Source organism: Nomascus leucogenys, chromosome 20 (genome assembly GCF_006542625.1).
Source record: "Nomascus leucogenys isolate Asia chromosome 20, Asia_NLE_v1, whole genome shotgun sequence".
NCBI classification, from domain to species: domain Eukaryota; kingdom Metazoa; phylum Chordata; class Mammalia; order Primates; family Hylobatidae; genus Nomascus; species Nomascus leucogenys.
In genome coordinates, this window is record NC_044400.1 from 25,281,209 (window position 1) to 25,305,569 (window position 24,361).

Sequence of the window (24,361 nt, forward strand, 5' to 3'; positions counted from 1 at the left end):
TAATAAATTATAATTTTTAAGGTATTGTGGGTTTTTTTTAAGAATCCTTATCTTTTGGAGGTATATTTTGAAATATTTATGGATGAAATATCTGGGATTTTCTTCAAAATAATACAAGGAGTCAGGGAAAGATACGGATGAAACAGGATTGGCTAGGATTTGATCATCGTTGCAGCTGGGTGTTGAAGATCTATTTTACCATTCGGTCTGCCTTTGTGTATGTTTGAAATTTACCGTAACAGAAAATGTAAAACAAACTACAAGAAAGTGGGCATCATGAGTGATGCCTGTCAGGTGAAGCCCCGCCCACTGGCTCGGGCGGCCTCGCCCGGTCCATCTTCTCTCCCGCGCTCCACTCTTGAAGGGTTCCAGTGTGTGGTGTTTCCAACTTTCTCATGTCCCCTCGGGAATCCATTCGTATCCCATGCGATAAGTCGCGCTGTCTATTCTTGACCAGGCCCAGCAAACTGCTCCGAGCTCCCAGGAGTCACCCGTCGCCTCCGGTCCTGGTCCGCAGCAGCCCGGCTCCCCCGCCCTGGGGCGTTTGGTCGCGCCCGGCCGCCTGCCCTGGGAGCACGTCCGCGTCGTCATGGCGACGCTCCAAGCGGGCGCCGGCGCCGGCGCCGACCGAATCCGGCCTGGGAACTACCTCCAGGGTGAGCGGCCAGGGACCTGGGGCCCGGGTGGCCCAGGGTCGGCCGCTGGGGCGCCGCAGCCTAGCTGCTGAGGCGACCGAGCCCCGGGTGGTATCCAGCCGCAAGTCGGCCGCGGCTTGGGTCCGAGAAGAGGTCGGGTCCAGAGGGTGACATGAGGACGGTGGGGGGAGCGGTGCGCGGGCCTGGGGCGACCCTGACCCTTAGCAGAAGTGGAATGAAAGGTCGCGGAGAGGAGGAGGCGCTTGGCCGGGGTGAGAGGGCCTGCCCGGTAGAGGATGGGGCGAGGGAACGAGGGTGCGGCGGTTGAGACTCGGAGCCAGGCCTACCGGGGCTGTGGGCGAGCCGGCGTGTGGACGGCGTGGAGACCGCCTGGCACCTGGGCCTGCCTGAAGCACAGGGGATGTGAGGCTCCGGGAGGAGACGGGCTGCAGGGTGATCCTATGGCTGGCGTTGAAGGGCTGGAGGGAAGGGAAGCGGGTGAGGAGGGGGTCATGCAGCCTTCAGCGATGCTATGAGAGGTGGTGCGAGGGGAGGGGAAAAGAGGGGAGGGGAAGGGAGAACTTTCTGAAAGTGATTGTTAAGCGCCTCCCTCCATAGATTCACTGCGTGTCGCTTGATGCTGTCCGTCTCGGGAGTCTGAAGCTATGGTTCTTCTCCAGAAAAAACAAAACCGAAAAAACACATAAAGATCCACACTAATTAACATTCCATTTCAGAGGCTTCACCGACCAGCCCCATGGCCTGCACAAGGGCCCCAAGTTAAGAGATTTAGTTGTGCAATATATAAGGGAATGTGAGATTTGTAAAATGTTGTTACAGGGCTATAAATTATTAACACCAAATGAGTAATAGAAGCAGTGATTGCTAAAGAATGTTAAAGTGTGTTGGGATCACTGTGAACTTCATGAAGAAAGTGGAACTTAAAATGAGTGTGTTAAGGGAAGGCAAGTCGGACACAGGGTTCGACATGAACCGAGATCCACAGAGCTGGAATGCCCCCATGTCTGGCACCTGGCTGGCCGTAGGTTTCACCACCTCCTCATCACCCCCTGCTCATCACTCCCTCCTCATCACCCCGTCCTCATCACCCTGTTAGCAGAGGGATGGATGAGGGTGACTCTGAAATGCCAGTGTCCTGTAAACAGTGCCTCCAAGTGTTAAAGGCTTCCATAGTCACATACTCTTAAGAAACTCATTTAGAGAAATCTCTGAAAGAAGAGTCTTATTTGAAAGAGTCTTACTTAACTGTTTACATCAATACTTTCCAAACTTGTTTGATTGAGAGACTTTATTTTTCCCTTCTCGGGCCCCTGCAATGAGCTCAAGAAGCATCTCAGAAGTACATTTCAGGAAAAGCTCCTGGGGAGAATCAAGGACCACAGAAGGGTTTGGAGCAATGGCATGACATTGGGTTGCGATGGGTTATGTAAGAAGATTAATGGGACAGCCATGTGTGGGAATGGAGTGGCCCGCAGAGAGGAGAGCCAGGGAGGGCATGAACCACAGTAAACCACACAGAGACGAGGTACATTTATCAAAGAAAGAGAAAAAAATGTGCATGGTTTCTCATGGATGATTATACTGCTGCTCTTTCCTCCCCAGGACACGACCTTTGGCTCTAAAAAGAAGACTTCATTTTTCATGATAAAATGGCAGTGGTGAAAATCCCCAGCAGAGGACTAAAGAATGCTAAAGAACCCTTTAATAATGCAACACCCCACCTCTTGAAGAACCTAGTGGAGGAGCCAAAGAAAAGAAAAGAAGTACCTAATCACCTCCTAGAATCAAGTAAGTGGCTAGAAGACAGATTTGCTTTGCAACTCACATCTTCCCAGGCGAGCCAAAGTCCAGAAAGCATAATGGGACTTTTAGTGCTGATTTATCTATATCATTTTATAGGCTTATACTAATTTTTATTACTAAGAACAGTAGTTCTATTTAGATCCATCTGCTTAACTGATAGATTTTTGTGGGGTGTGTAAATTAATCAAGTTCTGTTGCTTCCATTTCTTCTAATGTCTTTCCTATCTGCTCCCCTATCTTGTTTCTCATGTTCAGCGGGCCACTGGGACTCCTCCCCCACCACATTCTCCTCCTGTCAGTTTGCTTTCTAAAATCCTGGCTGGCTTTTATCCCTAATCTTCTCAAACTCCCAACAGTCCCCCTTGCATACAGAATGAAGTCACAATTCCTTTACTTGGCCCCCTTCACTGTCTGATCTGAACCTGTCCACCCAGCACCATCCCCATCGCCATGCTCCACTAATTTCTAGTTCTGGCTACATGAGGTTCCTTCCTGTCCTTCACACCACATGCATTTTAGACCTTTTTGCCTTTTCACGTACATATCCTGTAGCCTGAAAAGCCTGGGAAATCCTATAGCTATTATGGAAAAGGATAATCATTTTGCCTACATTTTTCCCATTCAATCCACATACCAATACATCATGAGGTAGGATCTATTTATATTTTACTCTTGGAGAAGGTGAAACTCAAAGAGGCCACATTATTTCCCCAACATGGCATACCTGGTAAGTGGAGAGCTGGTGTTCAGCCACCAGAGCCATGGGTCTAGCTCTTAACATGCTTGGTTACCCTTAACTCATCTTTCAAAGCCCATCTCAAATGTGAGGACATAATACTGTATTTGGATATGGTTCTTTTGTCACTGTAGAACTTGTCAAGTGAAAATTGACCATTTCTGGGCATTAGAAGAAAAATGCCGGTTTTATATCTACTTTGTGGATCTAAAATAAAATCTTTCAACATTAAAAAAATCATAGAATAGGCCAGGTGCGGTGGCTCACTCCTATAATCCCAGCACTTTGGGAGGCCAAGGCGGTCGGATCATTTGAGGTCAGGAGTTTGAGACCAGCCTGAACAACATGGTGAAACCCCAACTCTACTAAAATACAAAAATTAGCTGGGTGTGGTGGCAGGCGCCTGTAATCTCAGCTACTTGGGAGGCTAAGGCAGGAGAATCACTTGAACCCAGGAGGCAGAGGTTGCAGTGAGCCAAGATGGCGCCACTGCACTCCAGTCTGGGCAACAGAGCGAGACTCCCTCCCTCTCAAAAAAAGATAATCAATCAATAAAAATAAAAATAAATAAATTTAAAAATCACAGAATATGGTAATTTCAGTGCTTAAAAATGACCAAATAATAACCTACAGAGATTATCAGTTCCCCTACCACACCAGCCTTAACCCATTGTACCTGTTCAGTTTGGCCCAAGTGGATGACAGTGACAGCTCACCTGATGAGAAGAAAAAAACACCAAATGTTTCACACCCACTTCAGATGTATCCTAGAATTATGATGATCAAAGAAAGGGATGGGGTGAGGGTGTCTGTGCCTCATAAGATTTGGATGCAGTCAAAGTCAAATGTTATCATTTATAAGAAGGTGGACAGTACATTCATGAGGAAGGCAGATTAATGGTTGGAATCAGACAGACCTAGGGTTGATTTTTTTGTTTGTTTGTTTTTCATTTTTTGAGACGGTGTTGTTCTGTTGTCCAGGCTGGAGAGCAGTGGTACAATCACAGCTCACTGCAGCCTCGATCTTCTGGGCTCAAGTGTTCCTTACACCTCAACCTCCTATGTAGCTGGGATCACAAGCGCACACTACCACACCCAGCTAATTTTAAAATTTCTTGTAGAGACGTGGTCTCACTGTGTTGCCCAGGCTGGTCTCTAACTCCTGGGCTCAAGCAGTCCTCCTGTCTCAGCCTGCCAAAATGCTGGGATTACAGGTGTGAGCCACCATGCTTAGCTTTTATTTTTGATTACCAGCTGTGGGCAAGTTTCTTAACCTTGTTAAGTCTTACCTCCTTCATCTGTAAAGTAGAAATAATACCTACTTCAAAAGGCTGGATGATAAACAGTGAGGATTATAAACAAATGTATGCATAGCACTGCCTGGCACAAAGCACTTACATAGAGTGGGTTCTCAGTACCTTCTCCACACGTCTACTCCTGCCTAAATAAAGAGCTGTGAAAATTTTCGTAGACCTGGACACTTTTGTGAGCTCAGCCGTTTAAAAGGGACATTCACATGACACCAAAAGCAGTTTGAGACTTACAGTTCCGAGTGATAACTTTTCAGAGCTTTAAGTTTTAATATTACTCTACATCACATTGTAATTCTAATCAGAGGAAATCAAATAATAAAAGTTAAATACATAGTAATAAAATTAAGTGTGGTGTTTGGATACTTTGAGCTGGGTATTATGTAATAAGTAATCTCAGTGCTGGGCAGAGCAAAGACAGGCCATGTGCTCTTTATGAGCTGGTGATTTATGACAAAGATGTGTACAAAATGTGTGAAGAGCAAATTCTTTTACTAGGTAACAGACAATCTACCTGACTTTGTATTGTAATGACAGTATCTCCCAAGTGATGTTTAAAAATAGAGAGGGAGAAGGAGTTCAGTTTATTTAGAACAGATAATTAATCTTGTTGACAGCTGGATCCAATGTCTGCAACTTTCATATGCTTAAAATGCCCTAAATTAAAGAAAGCTATGTTAATAAGGATCAACTTTAATTTAATATTTTCTTTGATGTCTCATGATGTGCTTATCTACATTGTTTTTATAGAGGTTTATGCAAAACTTGTGAATAATAAGGTCATACAGGCAAGACCTGGCATAATACATTTTGGAGGCTATCAAGTAGAAAAACAACACCAACAGATTCTGGTAGGTACTTTTTAAATGGGATAATTAATCATCATAATGAAGTGACAAAAATGTTCTGAATTTATATTATTCACTTATCTAAAGCACAGCATAATCAGCCATAGTGCAAGAGTAAATTGGGCCAGAAAGGTAGTTCTATGATGAGAAACTTTAAGGTTGCATCAAAGTCCTGCACAAGTTACTTTCCTCCTGCCAAAGGCACCCCTTGCAGTCTTTCCAGATAGGTGTCATTGCTGAGTGACTCATAGGGGCCAGGTGCTGTGCTTCATGATTTACATTATTTAATTTAATCCTTATGCTAGCTCTAGGGAGGCTGCATTATTCCTCTCATTATATATATAGATGAGGAAACAGAGATCCCAAAAGGTTAAATAATTTATTCAAGGACACAGAGCTGCTAAGTGTCAGAGGCAGAATTTGGCTCCTGGGCTGCCTTTCTCCAGATCACTCTTGCTCCAGGCCTATAGCACCAGGAAGAGGGGTGTCCCTTTCCTACGAAGCTCCAGCCAGGGCTTCCTTTTACCTGCTTGGGTCAGATGTCCATGCCTAATCAGTCACTCTGGCCAGACAGAATCTGTCTAGGTCCAGGGAGGCAGGGGTCAGCCCCACTGAACAGGCTCCTGAAGAGACAGCTGAAGGGCTGGACTGCAAAGTAGCCAAAGCCTATAGCAACTGCTGTTTAGCACAGAGCCACACTGAGGCCCAGCCCTTCCTGGGTCCCCTTCATTGACCTGGATGTTGACTAGGGTGGGCTCTGCCTTACTTCAGGATCCCACCTAAGCATCCTGTGCATAAACGGACCTGAACAACCTCAGTGACTTCACCATGATCCCCTAGTCATGCCTGGCAGGACTTCTCAGAACTACCCCAGTTCTTCCCTAGATCCAGGCCAAACTGGCCCCATATGTTGTTGGGGAGGGGTGGAGGTGGGCTCTTTTCACATGCGCCCTCTGAGATGCTGCCTTTGTGTGTGATGTCCCTCCTCTGGCCCTGTCTCCAGCCACCACAAGACTACGTTTAGATGTACAGCATTCTTAGAAGCCGTATCTTAAGGTAGATCATTTTAAGAAAGTTCTAATTATCACGTTCCATTGTTTAGAGTGAGGCAAAACACTGGAGGAAACTGACAAATAGTAAAACTATTGGGAAGGAAATTTCTGTCAGGAAGACCCCAAAGAACAGAGGAGAACACGGTTTCCATGAATCCTTATACAATGAAGTGAGTAGCGAGAATAGATGAGGAGGGGAACCTGTTAGGTGCCAAGTATTTCCTCTTAGGAAAAGGGTTAGGATTTGAAACTGTTATTAGGAACTTCACCCATCAACCTCCAAGGTCACATTTCTTACAACACAGCATCAAAGACCAAAGTTAATGATTCATGTTGAAGCCTACTGTTCCTGGTTATAAGATTTGCTGTCTATGCTGTGGTAGGATAGATCTAAAATAATTATGATTCATAATTACTAATTGTTTATAAATGAAATATATGCCAAAGGCTAAGATAAAATTTTATTACTTGCTCCTTATGCTTTCTTTCTTTTCTTACTGCTTTATTGAGCGATCATTTATTACCATAAATTTACCCATTTACAGTATGTATACAATTCAATAATTTTTAGTATATTCTCAGAGTTGTGCAACCATTGCCACAGTCTAAGTTGAGAACATTTTTATCACTTGAAGAAGAAACCCCACACCCACTTTCAGTCACTCCTCATCCCCTATTCCCATCCCACTCCCACCCTAGGCAATCACTCATCCAGTTTCTGTCTATAGATTTGCCTCTTCCTGGACATTTCATATGAACGCAATCATACAATACCTGGTCTCTTGTGACTGACTTCTTTCACTTAGCTTAATGTTTTCCAGCCTTATCCAAGTCATAGCATGTAGCAGTACTTTATCCCCTTTTATGGCTGAACAGCATTCCATTGTGTGGATAGATCACATTTGGTTTATCCACTTATCAGCTGATGGATGTTGGGTTGTTTCCACATTCGGGCTGTCATGAATGATGCTGCTATGAACATTCATGGGCTTGCTTTTGTGGACATATTTACCATTCTCTTGGAGATATACATAGGAGGAGCATTATTGGGTTATATGGTTTGTTAGATTCCTGTGGCTGCCATACCACAAATTTAGGGTATTAAAGAAACAACTAACAAAGTCATAAAGACTTACTCCTGTGTTTTCTTCTAAGAGTTTTATAGTTTTAGCTTTCATATTTAGACCTATAGTTTATTTTGAGTTAATTTTTATGTATTGTGTGAGGTAGGGGTTCAACTTCAATCTTTTGCATGTTTTACCATTATTTGTTGAAAGGACTATTCTTTCCCCCATTGAATGGTCTTGGCCCTCTTGCTGAAAATCAATTTACTGTAAATGTAAGAGTTTATTTCTGAACCCCCGGTTCCACTCCATTGAGCTGTATGCCTACACTTATGGAAGTACCACCCTTAATTACTGTAGCTTTTGGTAAATTTTGAAATCAGGAAGTGCGAGTCCTCCAGTTTTGTTCTTTTTCAAGACCATGTTGGCTATTCTGGGTTCCTTGCAATTCCAAATGAATTTTAGGATCAGCTTTTCAATTTCTGCAAGAATACTTTTGGGATTTTGATGGGAATTGCATTGAATCTGTAGATCAATTTGGGGAATATTGCAACCTTAAGAATATTAAGTCACAATTCTTTTTTATAATAAATGTTTTATAACTTTTGTCACTAGCCCTAGGATATTTTCCACCTGTGTGGGTTCGGAAGAGGAGGGCTCACCTTCCTTAAAATAGACTTTCCTCAGAATTACATAGTCATAACTAGCTTGCTAAGAGTCCTGTAGTTTCAAGAAATATTGACATTTTTTAAATGATGGCAACTATTAGAGTTAATAATGAACTGGTAAGTTAAAAAGTTGCTATACCAAAAAAATTAACAACCTAACACTTTTGGGTCACAACATAGCTTCTTAAAACTGGCCTTTTTTTTTTTTTTTTTTTTTTTTTTGCTTAGTATAATATTAGTGATTCCAGTAATGTTACTAAACTTAAAAATATTTTAGCCTTCTCATAATTTTAATCATATTATTGTACACTTTACTATTTATTTCTTTAATAAGAAATAAATAGAAATATTTATTTCTTTAATAAGAAATAAATAAATAAGAAATTGCATATTATTTTGTTATCTCTAACGAAGTTGTACTGTCTGGTTGATGTTACCTTGTTTCTAATAGAGTTAAGGATTTTCTTCTGTTTAATTTCACACACAGTTGGTGAGAGTCCCCATTACATGCCAAACAAATTGTTGAAGCATTATGGGAAATGCTAAGATAAATAAAATCAAGGAGTTTTCCAAGTTGCAGAAAGTGTTTCAAAACCACCAAATAACTCAAACATGAGACCAGGCAAGCAAGGTGGCATGAGAAAGTCCGAAGAAAATGTTCTGTGGAGAAAAGGCACCATTTCACCTCTGTAGGAGGATGTTAGAGGCGTGTGGAGGAGAGGCCATTGGGGATAGCCCAAAAGCCAAGTAGGAAGTGGGGAGAAGGCATTCGGGGCCCAGAGAAAGACATGCAGGGGCTTGAGTTGAGCCAAGAAACGGCGTATTTGGAGGCTGGTTTGCCTGGATGGTAGGGCTTTGGAGCGGGTAATGGAGAAGGTGGGACATGTGAGTTGGGACAAGAATATCAACATAAGAAGTGTGCATGTGATTCAGAAAGCAGCAGGAAGTTAAGGAAGTATTTTTGAGCAGGATTATGATGCATTTGAGGAAGATCAACTTAGTGGAATTTTAGAGGATAATGTGGTTCTCAACCTTTTCTTTCATTAGCATCCCCTAGGGAGACATGAATGAGAGAAACTAAATACTAAGGAATAAGATTTTTTCAGGTAGGATTGAGCTTTGGAAGGTTGTAGACATCTCAATGTCTAAGATTCCTTTGTCCTCCCAAGAATCAATTTTCACTTCCTTCCCTTGTGGGTGATTTCACCCCCACTGAGAATTTATGGGGAGCAAGGGAGTATGGTTTAGTTATTGAAAAAGATATGAAGCCTCAGCTCGGTGTCATTCTGCTGCAGAACGGAGACCATGTCTGTCTTTCATATTGCTGATTCCCCGGAACCTCGTGCAGTGCCTGACATACAGAAGGCACCCAACAAGCACTTGTGAGTGAAGGATGTGGAACTCACTTTATTATAAGAGTTGTGAGGTTATTAGGAGAGTGGTAGAGGCTCATTAATTCCAAGTAAATACAATGTAAAGTCTAGGTGGTCATATTGCTTCGATCAGACATTAAATCAAACAGAAATAGATAAAAGTAAAGTGATTTCATCTTAATAACATTCTCGGAAATCTTGGGAGAGCCAGCCCCCAGTTTCCACGGCAAAGTGAAGCGGAAGCTTAAGGCAATTACCTTGAAATTCTTGCCAAACAAGGTGGAAAATCCAACAACTGCTTTTATCTTGGTTTTGCTACAGCAAGCTATGCAAATTGCCCAAGAATGGAATGACTGAATGTGTATTTAAAACCACAGATAAATTGTTCATTAACATTTCAGATCAATCCAGATCTGGCTAAAGGATCTGAAACATTTTGCTTGCATTCATATTGAAATCAGTGTTTCAGTTTACTTTAAAATTTGAAATAATGGTCCCTGGTTTTCTCAAAACCAAGACCCCTTAAATTTGTTTTTACCTTTGTGGAGTAATTTGGTCCTGGAAATTATTAAGTAAATAATCCATCAATTTTCCTTCAAGACAACCAGTGTTGCTGTTGCCAGCCCAAAACAAAATTGTTAGCCTAAAAAGTCTTATCTTAAATAAATGAACAGTTTCTTCTGGCTTTGTCAAATAATATTTGTTTTTACATCAGTTTACATTAGAGACCTATTCTATTACAGCCTTAGAGACCCTGACGATCTGGCATCTCAAAATCAGGGCCATGAATCCCATTGGCTTCTCAGTGTGTGGGGATGGGAGAATTGAAGCCACAGTATAAACATAGTACATCTTTCTAGAGCATCAATTTTACTCTTACATTTTGGAGAAATGCAATATAGAGCAAAATTTTAGAGCAAATGCATGACCAAGATGCATTTTAAAATAAAACGCTTTAAAGAACTTATAAGGCTGCCTGAATTTGTCCCCGGATCCCTCGTGTTAAGTATGAACCTTCTTTGAGAAGCTGTGCCACTGAACTTGCAGGCCAAAGTGTTGTGTTTGAAGGGTCGGGACCCACTCCAAGCCAAGACTTCACTGGAGGGCAGGTTCTGCTGTTCCCTCTAGAAGGAGGAGAACAGACTCTCCTGAGGAGACACAGAAGGGAGCCTGAAGCAGCATGGGATTGGGAGTGAAGAGAGCTGTGAGCCCTCTTGGGGAAATTCCTATAAACCCTGAGTAATGGCTGTTAAACTTATGACTATTTGATATGTGGTTGATGGTTTTTGTGGGGTTTTTGTGGAGTGGGAAGCAGTTCTGAAAAACTCTAGAAGGGGCTGAATTTCACTTTGGAGTAAATATGGTGCCCTGTGGAGACAGCACCAAGGAAACAGGGACCCCCGGGCCAGCAGAAGGTCAGCTCCCAGGGGAACAGAGATCCTGGAGGGACTAGGAGGTCTACTGACCAAAAATTGAAACACAGGGTAGGATTTTAGGCAATTTTATCTTGCCTAAGGGTAACGCTGGATTACTTGTGTTTTGTTATGTTTTCAAATAAACTCTTCATATTAATTTAACATACACTTTCTAAGCACTGTATTCATTTTCCCAAGGTTTGTTTTTCCTTTGAATGATTATTATTTTCCCCAGTTTTAGTTATAAATGGAAAGGCAGGACTGCCATTTTATCCCTGAAGGGATATTATTTATAACGATCTAAAAATAAAGCTGATCTGCTGATAAAGTATAAAAAGAAAGATAGGAAATGCAGGCTGGGCACTGAGATGCACTGAGCCATGAGACGGTAGGATGTAGTGGAAAAAGCCCTAGCCCAGCGCTGGAGACCAGGTTCTAGGCCCAGGTCTTGCACTCACCCTGTGGCATGGACAGTACCAGGTCACTGTGTCTTCATGAAATAAGGACATTGCACAAAATGGCCTCTGCAGTCTTCCTGGGCTCAGACAAATCTTTGATAGCACAAAGAACATGGATGATTATGGGAAGTAATGAGTATTTGCAACCAAAAATTGAGAACTGCAAAATTAATAAAATCTTCCTATTTTAGAAGTCAGTCTTTTGGATGTTGACTTTGTTTTCTGAAGTGTAGAAAATAAGCTGTTCATTTTTTGCTATAATGTGTCTTGTTTTGTTGTTTTAAGTTCATTGAAAAAGCTCATTGGCACGATGTCCCCTGGAATTGTCTTAGGCATTATTTGGTTGAAATATCCCTGCCCACACCATCACTATGTCTGGTGCCTGCCTTCTCTGCCATCCGCCATGTGGATCACAGCTCACTGCTGCCTCAAACTCCTGGGCTCAAGTGATCCTCCCACCTTTGCCTCCCAAGTAGCTGGGATTACAGTCGTGAGCCACTGCACCCAGCTATCCAGGCCTTCTGTCTCCACTAGTCTCCATTTCACTTCAGATCTTAAGCAGAAGCTGAACATTTTCTTCCTATTTCTGAGCTCCTATTAACTAAATATCTACACTTTTGTTTGAGTTTGTTGTTTCTTATTTCTCTGTTGATCCAAATGAACAATTCTAGTTCAAGAATCTTTTAAAGGTGGGCATGGGAAACTATAGTCAAATAATGTATGTTATTTTCACAAATTGGATCTATGTTGTTTTATTCTTTAAGAAAATCATCTAGTATTTTCTTATTGCTAGATTTTTTTTTCTTTTTTTTTTTTTTTTTTTTGAGACGGAGTTTCGCTCTTGTCACCCAGGCTGGAGTGCAATGGCGCGATCTCAGCTCACTGCAACCTCCACCTCCCGGTTCAAGCAATTCTCCTGCCTCAGCCTCCCGAGTAGCTGGGATTACAGGCTCCCACCACCATGCCCAGCTATTTTTGTATTATTAGTAGAGATGGGGTTTCACCATGTTGGCCAGACTGGTCTCAAACTACTTACCTCAGGTGATCCACCTGCCTCGACCTCCCAAAGTGCTGGGATTACAGGTGTGAACCACTGTGCCCGGCCCTCCTATTGCAAATTTTTTACTCACTTGGCAATATAGATATTATGTCATGAATTCTAGCATGCCCCCTTCATGTTCAAATGGGTAGTGGGTAGATTTGGATTTGCTCTGACACACTCAGGTTGGAGGAATGGTCAGGTCTCTTTATTTGTCCATAGATGCTGGCTGGATCTCCAGTCTTGGGAGTTTAGGTTCCTGTCTTCCATGGGACCATACAGGAATACTGGAAAAATGGAGCCAACCCAGCAGCTTTGAGGACAGATCTCTGTTCTGGTCTTCTGCCCATAATGTCGCTTGCTGGAAACTGATCTAAGCCAGTGAGCTTATTTCTAATTGTCAGGCAGATATTGAGAGTCTGACCCTGACAGCATGTGAGAGTCATAGGTCCACTCCTCAGCAACCTTGCTACAGGTGGTCTGCTGCAGCGAACAGGTCTGACAAGACACTCTGCAACACATATGAACACTTACTAGCAAGCAGGCAAAAAAATCATTGTGTTTGTAATCTCACAAAGTCCCAGCCGTAGTTCCTAGTGGGGAGGCTTTGATGGCGGCAGATATGACAACTGACTGACCGAATACTTTAGTAAAGTGCAGAGCATGGGGGACTAAGGGAGTCTGGGGCCCTTGAATGTCATTCTAAAGGATATTGGTCTTTTGCACTCACCAGATTCTCGTACCCCTTTTGTTTGAGAGTGGAAATGCCTGGAATATTTCTAGTTAATCCATAGATTCTGAGTATCCTTTCTGCTGCTATAGAAGACTCTCCAGAATGGACTTAGGTGGCATAATTGAAACACTCTGGTGGCTGCCTCTGGAGTGTAGATGCTGGGTTAGGATCCTTCAGTGCTCACAAAGCACTCCTAGAAGCCAGGCACGGTGGCTCACAACTGTAATCCCAGCACTTTGGGAGTCCGAGGTGGATGGATCATGAGGTCAGGAGTTCAAGACCAGCCTGACCAACATGGTAAAACCCCTTCTGTCTCTACTAAAAATACAAAAATTAGCCGGGCCTGGTGGCATGCACCTGTAATCCCAGCTACTCAGGAGGCTGAGGCAGGAGAATCACTTGAACCCAGGAGGCAGAGGCTGCAGTGAGCCAAGATTGCGCCACTGCACTCCAGCCTGGGCAACAGAGCAAGACTCTGTCTCAAAAAAAAAAAAAAAAAAAAAAAGCACTCCTAGAGTGCAGATTGCTGATTTCCTCTAAGCTTAACCACTCCCAGGGTACATATTAAAACCAGCTTATACACCCTTGTTTGTTGCAGTGTTCTTACTGAATTATTTTTTAAGTAATAACAGATGATAGAACCACTTCTGCTTCCAGTTCTTCCTGGAACTGGAACTTCCAGCTTGAGGACTTGACAGCCCTCCCCCAATGAGAAGCACGGGGACAGAACTCTTTGTTAAGGCTTCCAGGCCTGGGACTGAGTGGCCCCTCTCCATCCTCAGGTGGGTCCTGTCACCCCAGGGCTCTGAGTATGATGGACTCAGCACACTTCTCCTCCCAGTCTCTCTCACTAGGGCTGCTCTCATGGGTCTGGCCCCTGGGAACTCATCCCTTCACCAAGACTGTCCATGTGCAGGGCCCCTTGGAGGCCAAGAGAGGCCTGGGAAACTTTTTGTTTGGGCTTTTAACAAGTTTTGTAAGAAAGGGAAGATACACCAAAACAGGATCACAAAAATTGTAATGCTTTAAGAATGTTCACATGTAACAAATAAGAACTTTTTAAACACATGCATGACCAGACACAGTGGCTTACACCTGTAATCCCAGCACTTTCCAACCTGAGAAGATCTCTTGAGCCCAGGAGTTTGATACCAGCCTGGACAACATAGTGACACCCCATCGCTACAAAAAATTAAAAAAAAAATTACCTGGGCATGGTGGTGCATGCCTATAATACCAGTCACTCAGGAGCAAAGGCAGGAGGTTTGCTTGAACCCAGAAGTTCGAGGCTTCAGAGAGCTATGATTGTGCCACTGCACTGCAGCCCGAGCAACACAGAAAGACCCTATCTCAAAAATAAAATATAAAAAACCAACAACAACAACAACAAAAAAAAACACAGGCAAACACAGTGTACCCTCATCAGGAGAGAATGTTTAAGTCTAATTTAGGGCATTGAAGAATGTCAGGCCTCAAGCAATGGGCCTTCTAAGCCCCTGGGACAGGCCCAGCCTCTGGCCTAGACTTCAGAAACCAAAGGTCTCTTAACCTTCCCCAGACCCAGGCAAAGCCCAGATCCCCAGAATTCGAAGTTCTTGTGTCCCTTTCAAACAAAGGAAGGAAAAACACCTCTTTCCTCAGAGACCTAGCTGACGTATCCACCAGATGATCCTGCCTCACAGGGATGGCCTTCTGTCACTGTCAGAGAATTCCCACCCTCGACTTCCTTTTCAGCTGCTCAGGCATGGATTGGAGGCTGTCTTAGCCACATTCTTTTTCCTGACTTTCTGAGAGTTTCAGTGTCCTCTGGTCCCTAAACCAGTGGCATGTAATTAGAGAACCTGTAGGAGTTGGTGCCTGACTTCTTAGCTCGATTGAATCGCAGGACTAAATTGAATTAAACAAAAAGCACTTGCAGTAACATTCAGGACTATGGGGAGGGGGCTCTAAAGGATGCTAAGTCTCGGGCTGGGGTGGGAGGGTACTGCAGGTACTGTTCCTAAGGGGGAAAGTGGGGACATGGGGCACGTTTTATAATTCTTGAAATGGTGTGTTATGTTTATTATTCTTTAAATGGTGTATAATGTATTTCAAATATTTTGAAAAGTTGAAAAATATAGGATATCTCCTCAAATTCTTTTAGGAACAGATGAAGTCTACATAAATGAGATGAATATGCAAATAAACAAAGCCGTGTATTTCCTCTAAATACTTCTTTTTCTCTCCCAGCATCTGGTCAATGTTTCCAATGAAGACACAAGTGTTCATATTTTACCCCCGCAAACCAAATACTTTGAGATCAATTATGTAAGAAAGGTAAGCGTCATTGGTTTACCTGTTCTCCCACGGTGCGGTTATCTGCATCTCAGGCCTGTCTGGGGTGGGTGTGTGGCACGTTGTCACCCCTGGTGCTGCTCTCTGTGCAGTCCAGGGCTTGTCCCGACAAGATCCCACCTGTCTTCCAGGAACACCACCTGGTCCCTGGCTTGTCCCTCACGGTCACCGTTACATTTTCTCCAGATGAGTGGCGATACTATTATGACTGCATCCGTATTCACTGTAAGGTGGGTCTCTTAAAATTGCTTTTTTTTTTTTTTTTGATGGTGGGTTAAAAATTACATTCTTAAGGGTGGCAGAAAGAGAGGTGGAATGACCACTGAGAGCTTTCTTGGCCCAGTACCGGGTGTTCCCCAGGTCACCAGTGTGACTGGCATGCAAGCTTGTTGCACAGTGACATGGCCCAAGATGGGAAAGTGTTAGGCTGCAGAGGACCTGGACAGAGTCAGGAGACGCGGTTTGCTGCAGGCTTCCCACTGCCCTGTGCCTAAAGCTTCATCTATCATGTGGTGCTGGCAGTTGCCGAATCCTTTTCAAATAACTTCAACATACTCCCTTAAATGCTAGGTTGAAAAATTAACAACCATCCAAGTTATGATTATAAACACCAGCCACTGGCCTTTGCCTGGGAATGTCTGCAGAGGCAGCCCTGGTGCAGGGGATGGGGGTGGTTCCGGGAGGTGGGAACTGTTTGAGTTCTTCTGAGCCTTTCCTAGGTCACCTAATTCATCCTTTGGCCTCCAGCCAGAGCTGCTGTCATTCCTTCTCTTAAAACTGTCCCCTCTGCCCCTCCCTTTGCTCTATAGTCCAGACTCAGTCTTCAGCTTGAGAAGCCCTTAGGTTAGCTAAATTATTGATGTTTCAAAACCAAAACAGAAGAGTATACATTAGTAACAAATGAGTTTCTACTTTTTTTCTTTTCAAGCAAATTTCCTACAATCTGTGCAATAAGGTGACTTGCCTTGAAAGCATTTCACTTTTTCTTTCCAAAAAAGTTATAAAAATTTGCAAAGTTAACTTTTATAAATTGATAGTGTTGTCTCTGACTCACATTGTCATATTAGAGATGCATTTCCATAGGGGGAGGGAAAGAACCTTAGACCCAACATACCCACAATAGTATTTTAGATCAAGAAGCACATTTCCTTAAGAATGTGGTAGACCATTATTTTTTTTTTTGGAGTTTCAATTAAAAAAAAATAAAAATGGCCAGGCATGGTGGCTCATGTGTGTAATCCCTGCACTTTGGGAGGCGGAGGCGGGTGGATCACCTGAGGTCAGGAGTTCGAGACCAGCCTGGCCAACATGGTAAAACCCCATCTCTACTAAAATTACAAAAAATTAGCCAGACCTAGTGGCATGCACCTGTAGTCCCAGCTACTCGGGAGGCTGAGGCAAGAGAATCACTTGAACCCAGGAGGTGGAGGTTGCGGTGAGCCAAGGTTGCTTCACTCCACTCCAGCCTGGGCAACGAAGCGAGACTCCATCTAAAAAATAAAATAAAAAAAAACCAGAATATTGCTTTCAGATGGAATATTCTGTGCTGAACAGAAGAAGAATCCCTAGAACAGGCGTTGTATAAAATGCCAGGACACATTTCCTGTTACTACCAAATAATGCTAATAATAATACCTCACTTTTATGCAGTACTTTTGACATTTTAATGCCGTCATCTGCTTTAATTCTTAAAAATGCCTTTAAGAAAAGATGTGACTATCTCCATTTTGCAAAGAAAGAAACTATGCCTGGAGAGGTTAAAAGTCCTTCTGAAGGTTAATGTCATATGAGACAAGAAGCAGGTTTCTGTGCCCTCTTACCAATACATTGTTTTCTATTCTGTGCTGTCTGGATCAGATGATTCTGTGCTGGTTTCTTTTTTTCTTGGGCCACTAAAGATTGTGTTTCTTTATAATTTTCTGAAATAGAAGCAGATAGATTACTGTCTTCATATCTCTATGAGGCATCATTATCTTTAGCTTCCTTGGATAATAGCGAACATCATTTCGATAAAGAGTACTTAAAATTTTCTACGCTTTGTTGATGGCTAAGAAAACTCAGTATGTCTAACGTAGTTAAGCGCCAAAGTTTCTTAAGGAAATATTTTTTAATGATGAAAACAAGATAAGAAATAAAGCATCTACAAGTTTGTCTAAAAGTTGTAGTCTTCAGAATGTTAAACTTGACTTTTTCTGGTTAATTTTAGGGCGATGACACTTTGCTTGTTCCTATTCATGCCTATCCAGTCATGAACTCACTAGACTTTCCTTCATTTATAAATCTGTCAAATGTTCTACTTGGTGAAAGGTGAGTTACCAAAATGTCAACAAAATGTATAGGATGTGAAAAACTAAGAGATACTCATACAAAACCTTAGACTGTTGTTTTTCCTAATGGAAGTTCATCCTTCCACCTGAAATAGACTGGACTTGTGATTGTAAAAGGCAAAAAAAAAAAAGCAAAAACAAAAACCAAACATGCGTCAAAAGATCATAAGCAAGAAAGGGAATTTATTGGGTCAATTAACTGAAAGCTGCAGGCCGGGTGGATCTTCAGGTGCCTCTGGGTCTAGGGATTTAAATCCGGTTGCAGAAGCCTGACTCTCCCCATATCTTAGTTCCACCATCTTGAGCTTCATTCTCAACAGGTCCCCTTCGTGGGGGCAAGACAGCCTCCAGTAGCTCCAGACATTAGCCTGGGGACGAGGTGATTGGAGAGGGTGGAGGGGTTGGGGGCATTCAAGCAAAACCCCAGGACTGAGGCTTATCAGACCAACTTGGATCATATACCCATCCATTAACCAATCCGTTTTTGAGATGAAGGCAAAGACAACAGAATTTCACTATAGGAGCCAGTGCTGAGATTCTCTCCTTTTTTTGGGGGGAAAATGGTGAATGATTCCAATGTAATTTAAGGAATATCTTGTTCTTTCAGTAAATACTAAATGTCTACTACCAGGCATAGTGCTGTCTGTCCCTAGATGGATATTGAGTTGTTAGATATTGATATATAGTTGCCCTTCAATATCCATAAAGGATTGATTTGTTCCAGGACCCCCTACAGGTCCATGGATGCTCTAGTCCCTTATGTCAAATGGCATAGACTGGGCTTGGTGGCTCACACCTGTAATCTCAACACTTTAGGAGGCCGAGGCAGAGGATTGCTTGAGCCCAGGACTTTGAGACCAGCCTGAACAACAAAAAAGACCCCATCTCTAAAAAATAAAAATTTAAAAGTTAGCCAGATATGGTGGTGTGTGCCTGTAGTCCCAGCTACTTGGGAGGCTGAGGCAGAAGGATTGTGAGAGTCCAGGAGTTTGAGGCTGCAATGGGCTGTGATCACACCACTACACTCCAGCCTGGGTGACAGAGCAAGATCCTGTCTCTAAAAAATAAAAAATAAAATGGCATAGTATTTATATATAACCTATGCACATTCTCCCATATACTTCAAATCATCTCTAGATTACTTATAATGCTAATACAATGTAAACACTATGTAAATAGTTGTCATACTGTATAGTTTAGGGAATAATGACAAGGAAAAAAGTCTATACATGTTTAGTACAGAGATGGCCATCCATTGCTTTTTCATATATTTTTGATCTGTGGTTGGTTAAATCCATGGATATGGAACCTCAAATGCAGAGGGCCGAGCGTATAATGGCCATGCCAGTTGTTAAAATATTTAAATACTAATGTACCAGTTGGAAAATATATACTGTCCTGAGTCCCCTATCCCTCCACCCCACCTATCTGGACCCTCCCCTGCCCCCACCTGCCTCCTCCCCATTGATTCAGCAACTAAGGAGTTAATACCTAGCAATTTAGGAATGGAGGAGGACATCTGCAGGACCTGGCTCCAGCTTTATACAGTATTCACTCTGATTGATTGCTGTCTATGAAGTGCTGATGGGTTGATATTTTGAATATCACTCATGGTGAAAAGAAGACTAAATAAAGGCTCCAGTTCTGGAGGCCTCAGAGTCTAATGGGGATAGGACCATGTCATCAATTAATCACTCCAGTTGCTAAGTACAGCTCATACAGGAGGTGACAGCTGGGTTATCCTCCAAGGTTGCCATGGGCTGGGGACAAGAGGATGGCACCACAGGCAGAGAGAGAACCTCTGCAAAGGCATGATGGCAGCAGAAAGTTTGGACTCCATCTTGCAGGTGATGAACGGCCACTGGAGGATTTTAATCCACTCAGTAGCTGGCAAATGCTAGATCCCTCTAGATATAGGGCCAGCAGGTGGATAAAGACTGTGGGCTTCAGCAGGCTTATGGAGGGGAAAGCAAGGCCTAAAGAGCCTGCAGGCAGCGCTGAGCAGGGGACTGTAAGCTGCTGATGACCGGGTGGATCAAGTTAGAAAGAGCAGCCACAGAACTCTTTTAGTGGTGGTGGAGGCTTGTGGACCATGTATATGAGCTTTGAGGCCCTTCTTTTTCAGTACAACCTGCTGTCCTTGAGTGGAACTCCAAAGTTTAGATCTAGAACAATTTCCTTGGTTCAGCTGATGTATAGCCCTCTTCTCTGCCCCTCCAGAGTGAGACAGTAAGCTTCTCACTCACTCTCTCGCTTACTTTTGTTTTTAAAAAGCTCTTTAAAAATTGTAAAATAAATAATACATATAAAAGAGTATATAATAATTTGCACAGTTTAAATAATAATAATAACAATGAATACTGGTTTTAAGGCATGAAATATGACCATTACCTTTGCAATCCCTCTTCTGAATCTTGTAATAACCATTCCCTGGGTTTACTTTAGTAGTTTTGATGCATGCACATGGCACCCCTAAATCATACATTGTTTAGCTTTGCCAGTTTTTGATCTTTACATAAATGGAATCCTACTGTGTAAGTTCTTTTGTAACCTGCTTTTTCATTCAACATTATGTTTTTGTGGTTCAGCCACATTATTATACACAGTTGTAGCTCACTGCTATATACTGTCCACTGTATGAATTCACCACAGTTTTTTATCCACTCTACTGCTGATGGACCGATGGGTAGTTTCCACTATTTTGTTTTGTTTTGTTTTTGCTATGCTGAACATTGCTGGTATATGTCCTTGTAAAGTACATGGCTCCTGGACACATGTTCTAGAGCTTCTCCAGAGTATATACCTAAATGGGGAATTGCAGGTCCCAGCACAGGTTGGGTTACTATGTAATGACTGTCTGTTTTCTAAAATGGTTGTAGGCCTTTACACACCCACCTGCAGTGTGTGAGGATTTCTGTTTCTCCTACATTGTTGCTAACAATGGGAATTATCAGACTTCTGCATTTTTGGTGACTTTTACATTCTTAGCCCCATGCTCTTCCATTCTCTATTTGTTTTCCCCAAAATATTCTGCAAGAACTCCACCACAGTACTTCCTCCTTCCCGCTCACCAACCCTTCCTGTGTTCTCTCACTCCTCCTCAGTATTAAATGGTCTGTACAGGGACCCCAAGAGTTTAAAAAGGTGAATCCTTCCTTCCAGGGCCCACTCACTCTCTGAATTTGAGAACAGATATTTCCTTTGAGTGGACAAATATAGCAATTTTTATCAAAGTTGAAGTGGCAGAAAACAACTAACTCCCTAGTTCATTAATTCTTTTTTATTTTCTTATTTTTCCCCTCCATAAATTACTTTTTGTTTGTATCATAAGCCAGGCTTATGAGTTGAGAACAATGATTTATAAAACTGGTGAAAATAATATGCCTAATTATGCAGACGTCATCCTTGGGCTCTTAAAACAAAAATCTACCAACCTCCCTAGAGGCTGTTCCCAAGCTACTTTGTATATAACACCCTTCATTTGTAACCAGAATGAAAATTTCAGCTAAACAGTTTATTTAACTGTGTTATTGTATATAATGATGTGATTTTTTTTAAAAGTCTTTCAAAAGATAAGCATGCCACTGTTTTCCTCCAGACATTCTGGCAGCAGGCATAGCCTTCCAAGACTTCATGCCCTTAATGTAATGGCTTATAATCAACTTTTAACTACTTGAACTGTCCTATGCTACGTTCAATCCAAAATGTGTGGTAACAGGGCAGGGGGTGATTACTGGAAAATGTTTTCAGCTAAAGTGTTTTCTATTAATCCTGGGCTACCCTGGGGTTGAAGGTATCATTTGGGTGGGCTCTTTATTCAGTATTCATTCACTCAGTCAGTTAACAAACCTTTATTGAATGCCTGCCATGTGCCAGGCACAGTGTTGGGTTCTGAGGATGCAGAGATGATCAAGACCTGGTACCATGATTAAATAGACAGTTTCCATTCCTAATTCAGTGTATGCTGAGAAAGGATGACCCGGCTTGGTTGAGGTGAGTTGGGGGTAGGTAGGGTGAGGAGCTCAGGCAACACTTCCAGGAGGAGAACATGCCTGAGCTGAGTTTGGAAATTTGACTAGAAATGAGTCAGCAAAAGGAGGGTGTGGAGTAGGAAGGAAGGGGGTGTTCCAGGAATCATCATCTGTAGAAAATGTTAAAGCAATAAACTCTACTAAAAGTGAGTCGGCTTTTGCAGGTTACCATGCACTAACAATTCTGAATATTGCCAATGATAAAATACTCCTCCTGCAAGGGTGGACTTGCTCCCAGCCACCGCCTCTGATGCATGAGAAGCTATCACCTTAAATGCCAATCTCACCTTTGGTCTCCAAGCTTGCCACTCTCATTTTTGTTCGTGTCACAGCACTTTGTTTCCTGTGAGACCCATCGAGCCATCCTACTCTGTGCTGACTGCGGTCCAGCCCTGCTCCTTCTCTGCCTTAGCATGAGCACCCCCAAGCCCCTGCAGACATGAGCACCCTCAACGTGGCTCCATTCCTTTCTGCAGGGGCAGCTTGTCATCGGATTATGGGCCTAGAAATGTGCACCTCTGAGTGCTGCCTCTTGGCACATGTCCCAGCTACCTGGTGGCTTCTGAGCCCTACCTCACTGGTCTTTCCAATCCGCACACCCCACTCAAAGGCAACTCCTGGGTCAGCACCTCTGTTGGTTTAACCATCTACTTGTCATGGTGTCTTTCAGAGATGGGACCTCTGACTGTGCTTGCAGGGTTGTTGTTTTTTTTCCTTCTAAGTTTTAGGTTTTATTTTTATTGTATTGTATCAAAATATATGTAGCATAAAATTTACCATCTTAACCATTTTTATGACTATTTATCTTACCATAATAGGGCCTGGAGATTTTTGAAGACTTTATATTCTTATAGCAGTTTTTAATTCATAGCAAAATTGAAAGGAATAAGCAGAGATTTCCCATATCTCCCTGCCCCATGCATGCAGAGCTTCTCCTTATCAACAACCCCCACCCAAGTGCCATATTTGTCACAATCAATGAACCTACACTGACACATCATTATCACCCAAAGTCCATAGTTTAGGGTTCACTCTTTGTGCCGTATAGCCTATGGGTCTGGAAAAAATGTGTGGCAGGTGTCCACCATTGTAGTATCATACGGAGTATTTTCACTGCTCTAAAAATCCCATGCTTCTCCTATTCATTCCTCCCCCAACCCCCACAACCCCTGGCAACCAGTTTTGTTTTGTTTTTTTACTGTCACCATAGTTTTTCAGAATGTCATATAGTTGGAATCATATAGTATTTTGTCTTTTTCTGATTGGTGCTTTCACTTAAAATATGCATTTAAGCTTCCTCCATATCTTTTCAGGGCTTGGTAGCTGATTTATTTTCAGTGCTGTGTAATATTCCATAGTCTAGATGTACTACAGTTTATTTATTCATCCACCTACTGAATGGCATCTTGGCAGCTTCTAAGATTTGGTAATTATGAATAAAACTGCATTAAACATCCATGTGCAGGTTTTTGTGTGGATGTAAGTTTTCAGTTCCTTTGGGTAGATACCAAAGAACATGATTATTGGATTGTATGGTAAGAGTATGTTTAGTTTTAAAAGAAACTACCAAACTATCTTCCAAAGGGTCTACAGTGATCTACTCTGATGATTTCTTTTAATTGGTGCAGTTAGACTACTGATGTTCACAGTGATTATTGATATAGTTCTATTAATATCTACCATATTTGTTAGTTTTGTATTTGTTGGCCTTGTACTTTTGTTCTCTTTTATTTTCCACTATTTATCTTCCTGTGGTTTTAACCATCTATTTTATGTGATTCCATTTTCTCTCTTTTCTTTTAGCATATCAGTTATATTTCTTTGTTTCCTTTTTTTAGTGGTTGCCCTAGAGTTTGCAAAATGTATTTACAACTAATCCAAGCCACTTTCAAATAACACTGTCCTGCTTCACAGATAGTTTGAGTATCTTAAGATAGCAAAATAATCCTAATTTCTCCCTCTCCTTTCATGTATAATTGCTGTCACTCATTTCACTTATATATAAGCATTATGTATACACATATCTGTGACTATTTGAACATATAAGATTATACATAAGAATACATAATTGAAGTCGTTGTTGCTATTATCCTGAACAAACTGTTAGCTGTTAGATCAATTAAAAATAAAAAATAAAAGTTTTAATTTCACCTTCATTTTTTCCTTCTTCAATGTTCTTCCTTTATTTTTATTTTTATTTTTATTTTAAGTTCTGGGATACATGTGCAGGATGTGCTGGTTTGTTACATAGGTAAATGTGTGCCATGGTGGTTTGCTGTACCTATCAACCCATCACCTAGGTATTAAGCCCAGCATGCATTAGCTATTTTTCCTAATGCTCTCCCTCCCCATGCCCGCCACCTCCTGACAGGCCCCAGTGTGTGTTGTTCCCCTCCCTGTGTCCATGTGTTTTCATTGTTCAGTTCCCACTTATATGTGAGAACATGCAGTGTTTGATTTTCTGTTCCTGTGTTAGTGTGCTGAGGATAATGGCTTCCAGATCCATCCATGTTC

The 24,361-nt window shown here is 42.3% G+C and overlaps 1 protein-coding gene across 3 annotated transcripts in view; it reads left to right on the forward strand.

The window, feature by feature from the left end:
* The first annotated feature begins 577 nt into the window (after positions 1–577).
* Positions 578–24,361, forward strand: part of CFAP221 (cilia and flagella associated protein 221) — a 124,971-nt gene continuing 101,187 nt past the window's right edge. Inside the window, exons 1-6 of one of the 3 annotated variants that reach the window (XM_030801171.1) lie at positions 578–656; positions 2,259–2,444; positions 5,256–5,356; positions 15,385–15,471; positions 15,621–15,719; positions 17,696–17,796. In XM_030801171.1, the coding sequence (XP_030657031.1) occupies positions 2,306–2,444; positions 5,256–5,356; positions 15,385–15,471; positions 15,621–15,719; positions 17,696–17,796 (527 nt within the window). In that variant the 5' untranslated portion in view covers positions 578–656; positions 2,259–2,305. The other 2 variants (XM_030801172.1, XM_030801173.1) reach the window with 2 other exon arrangements.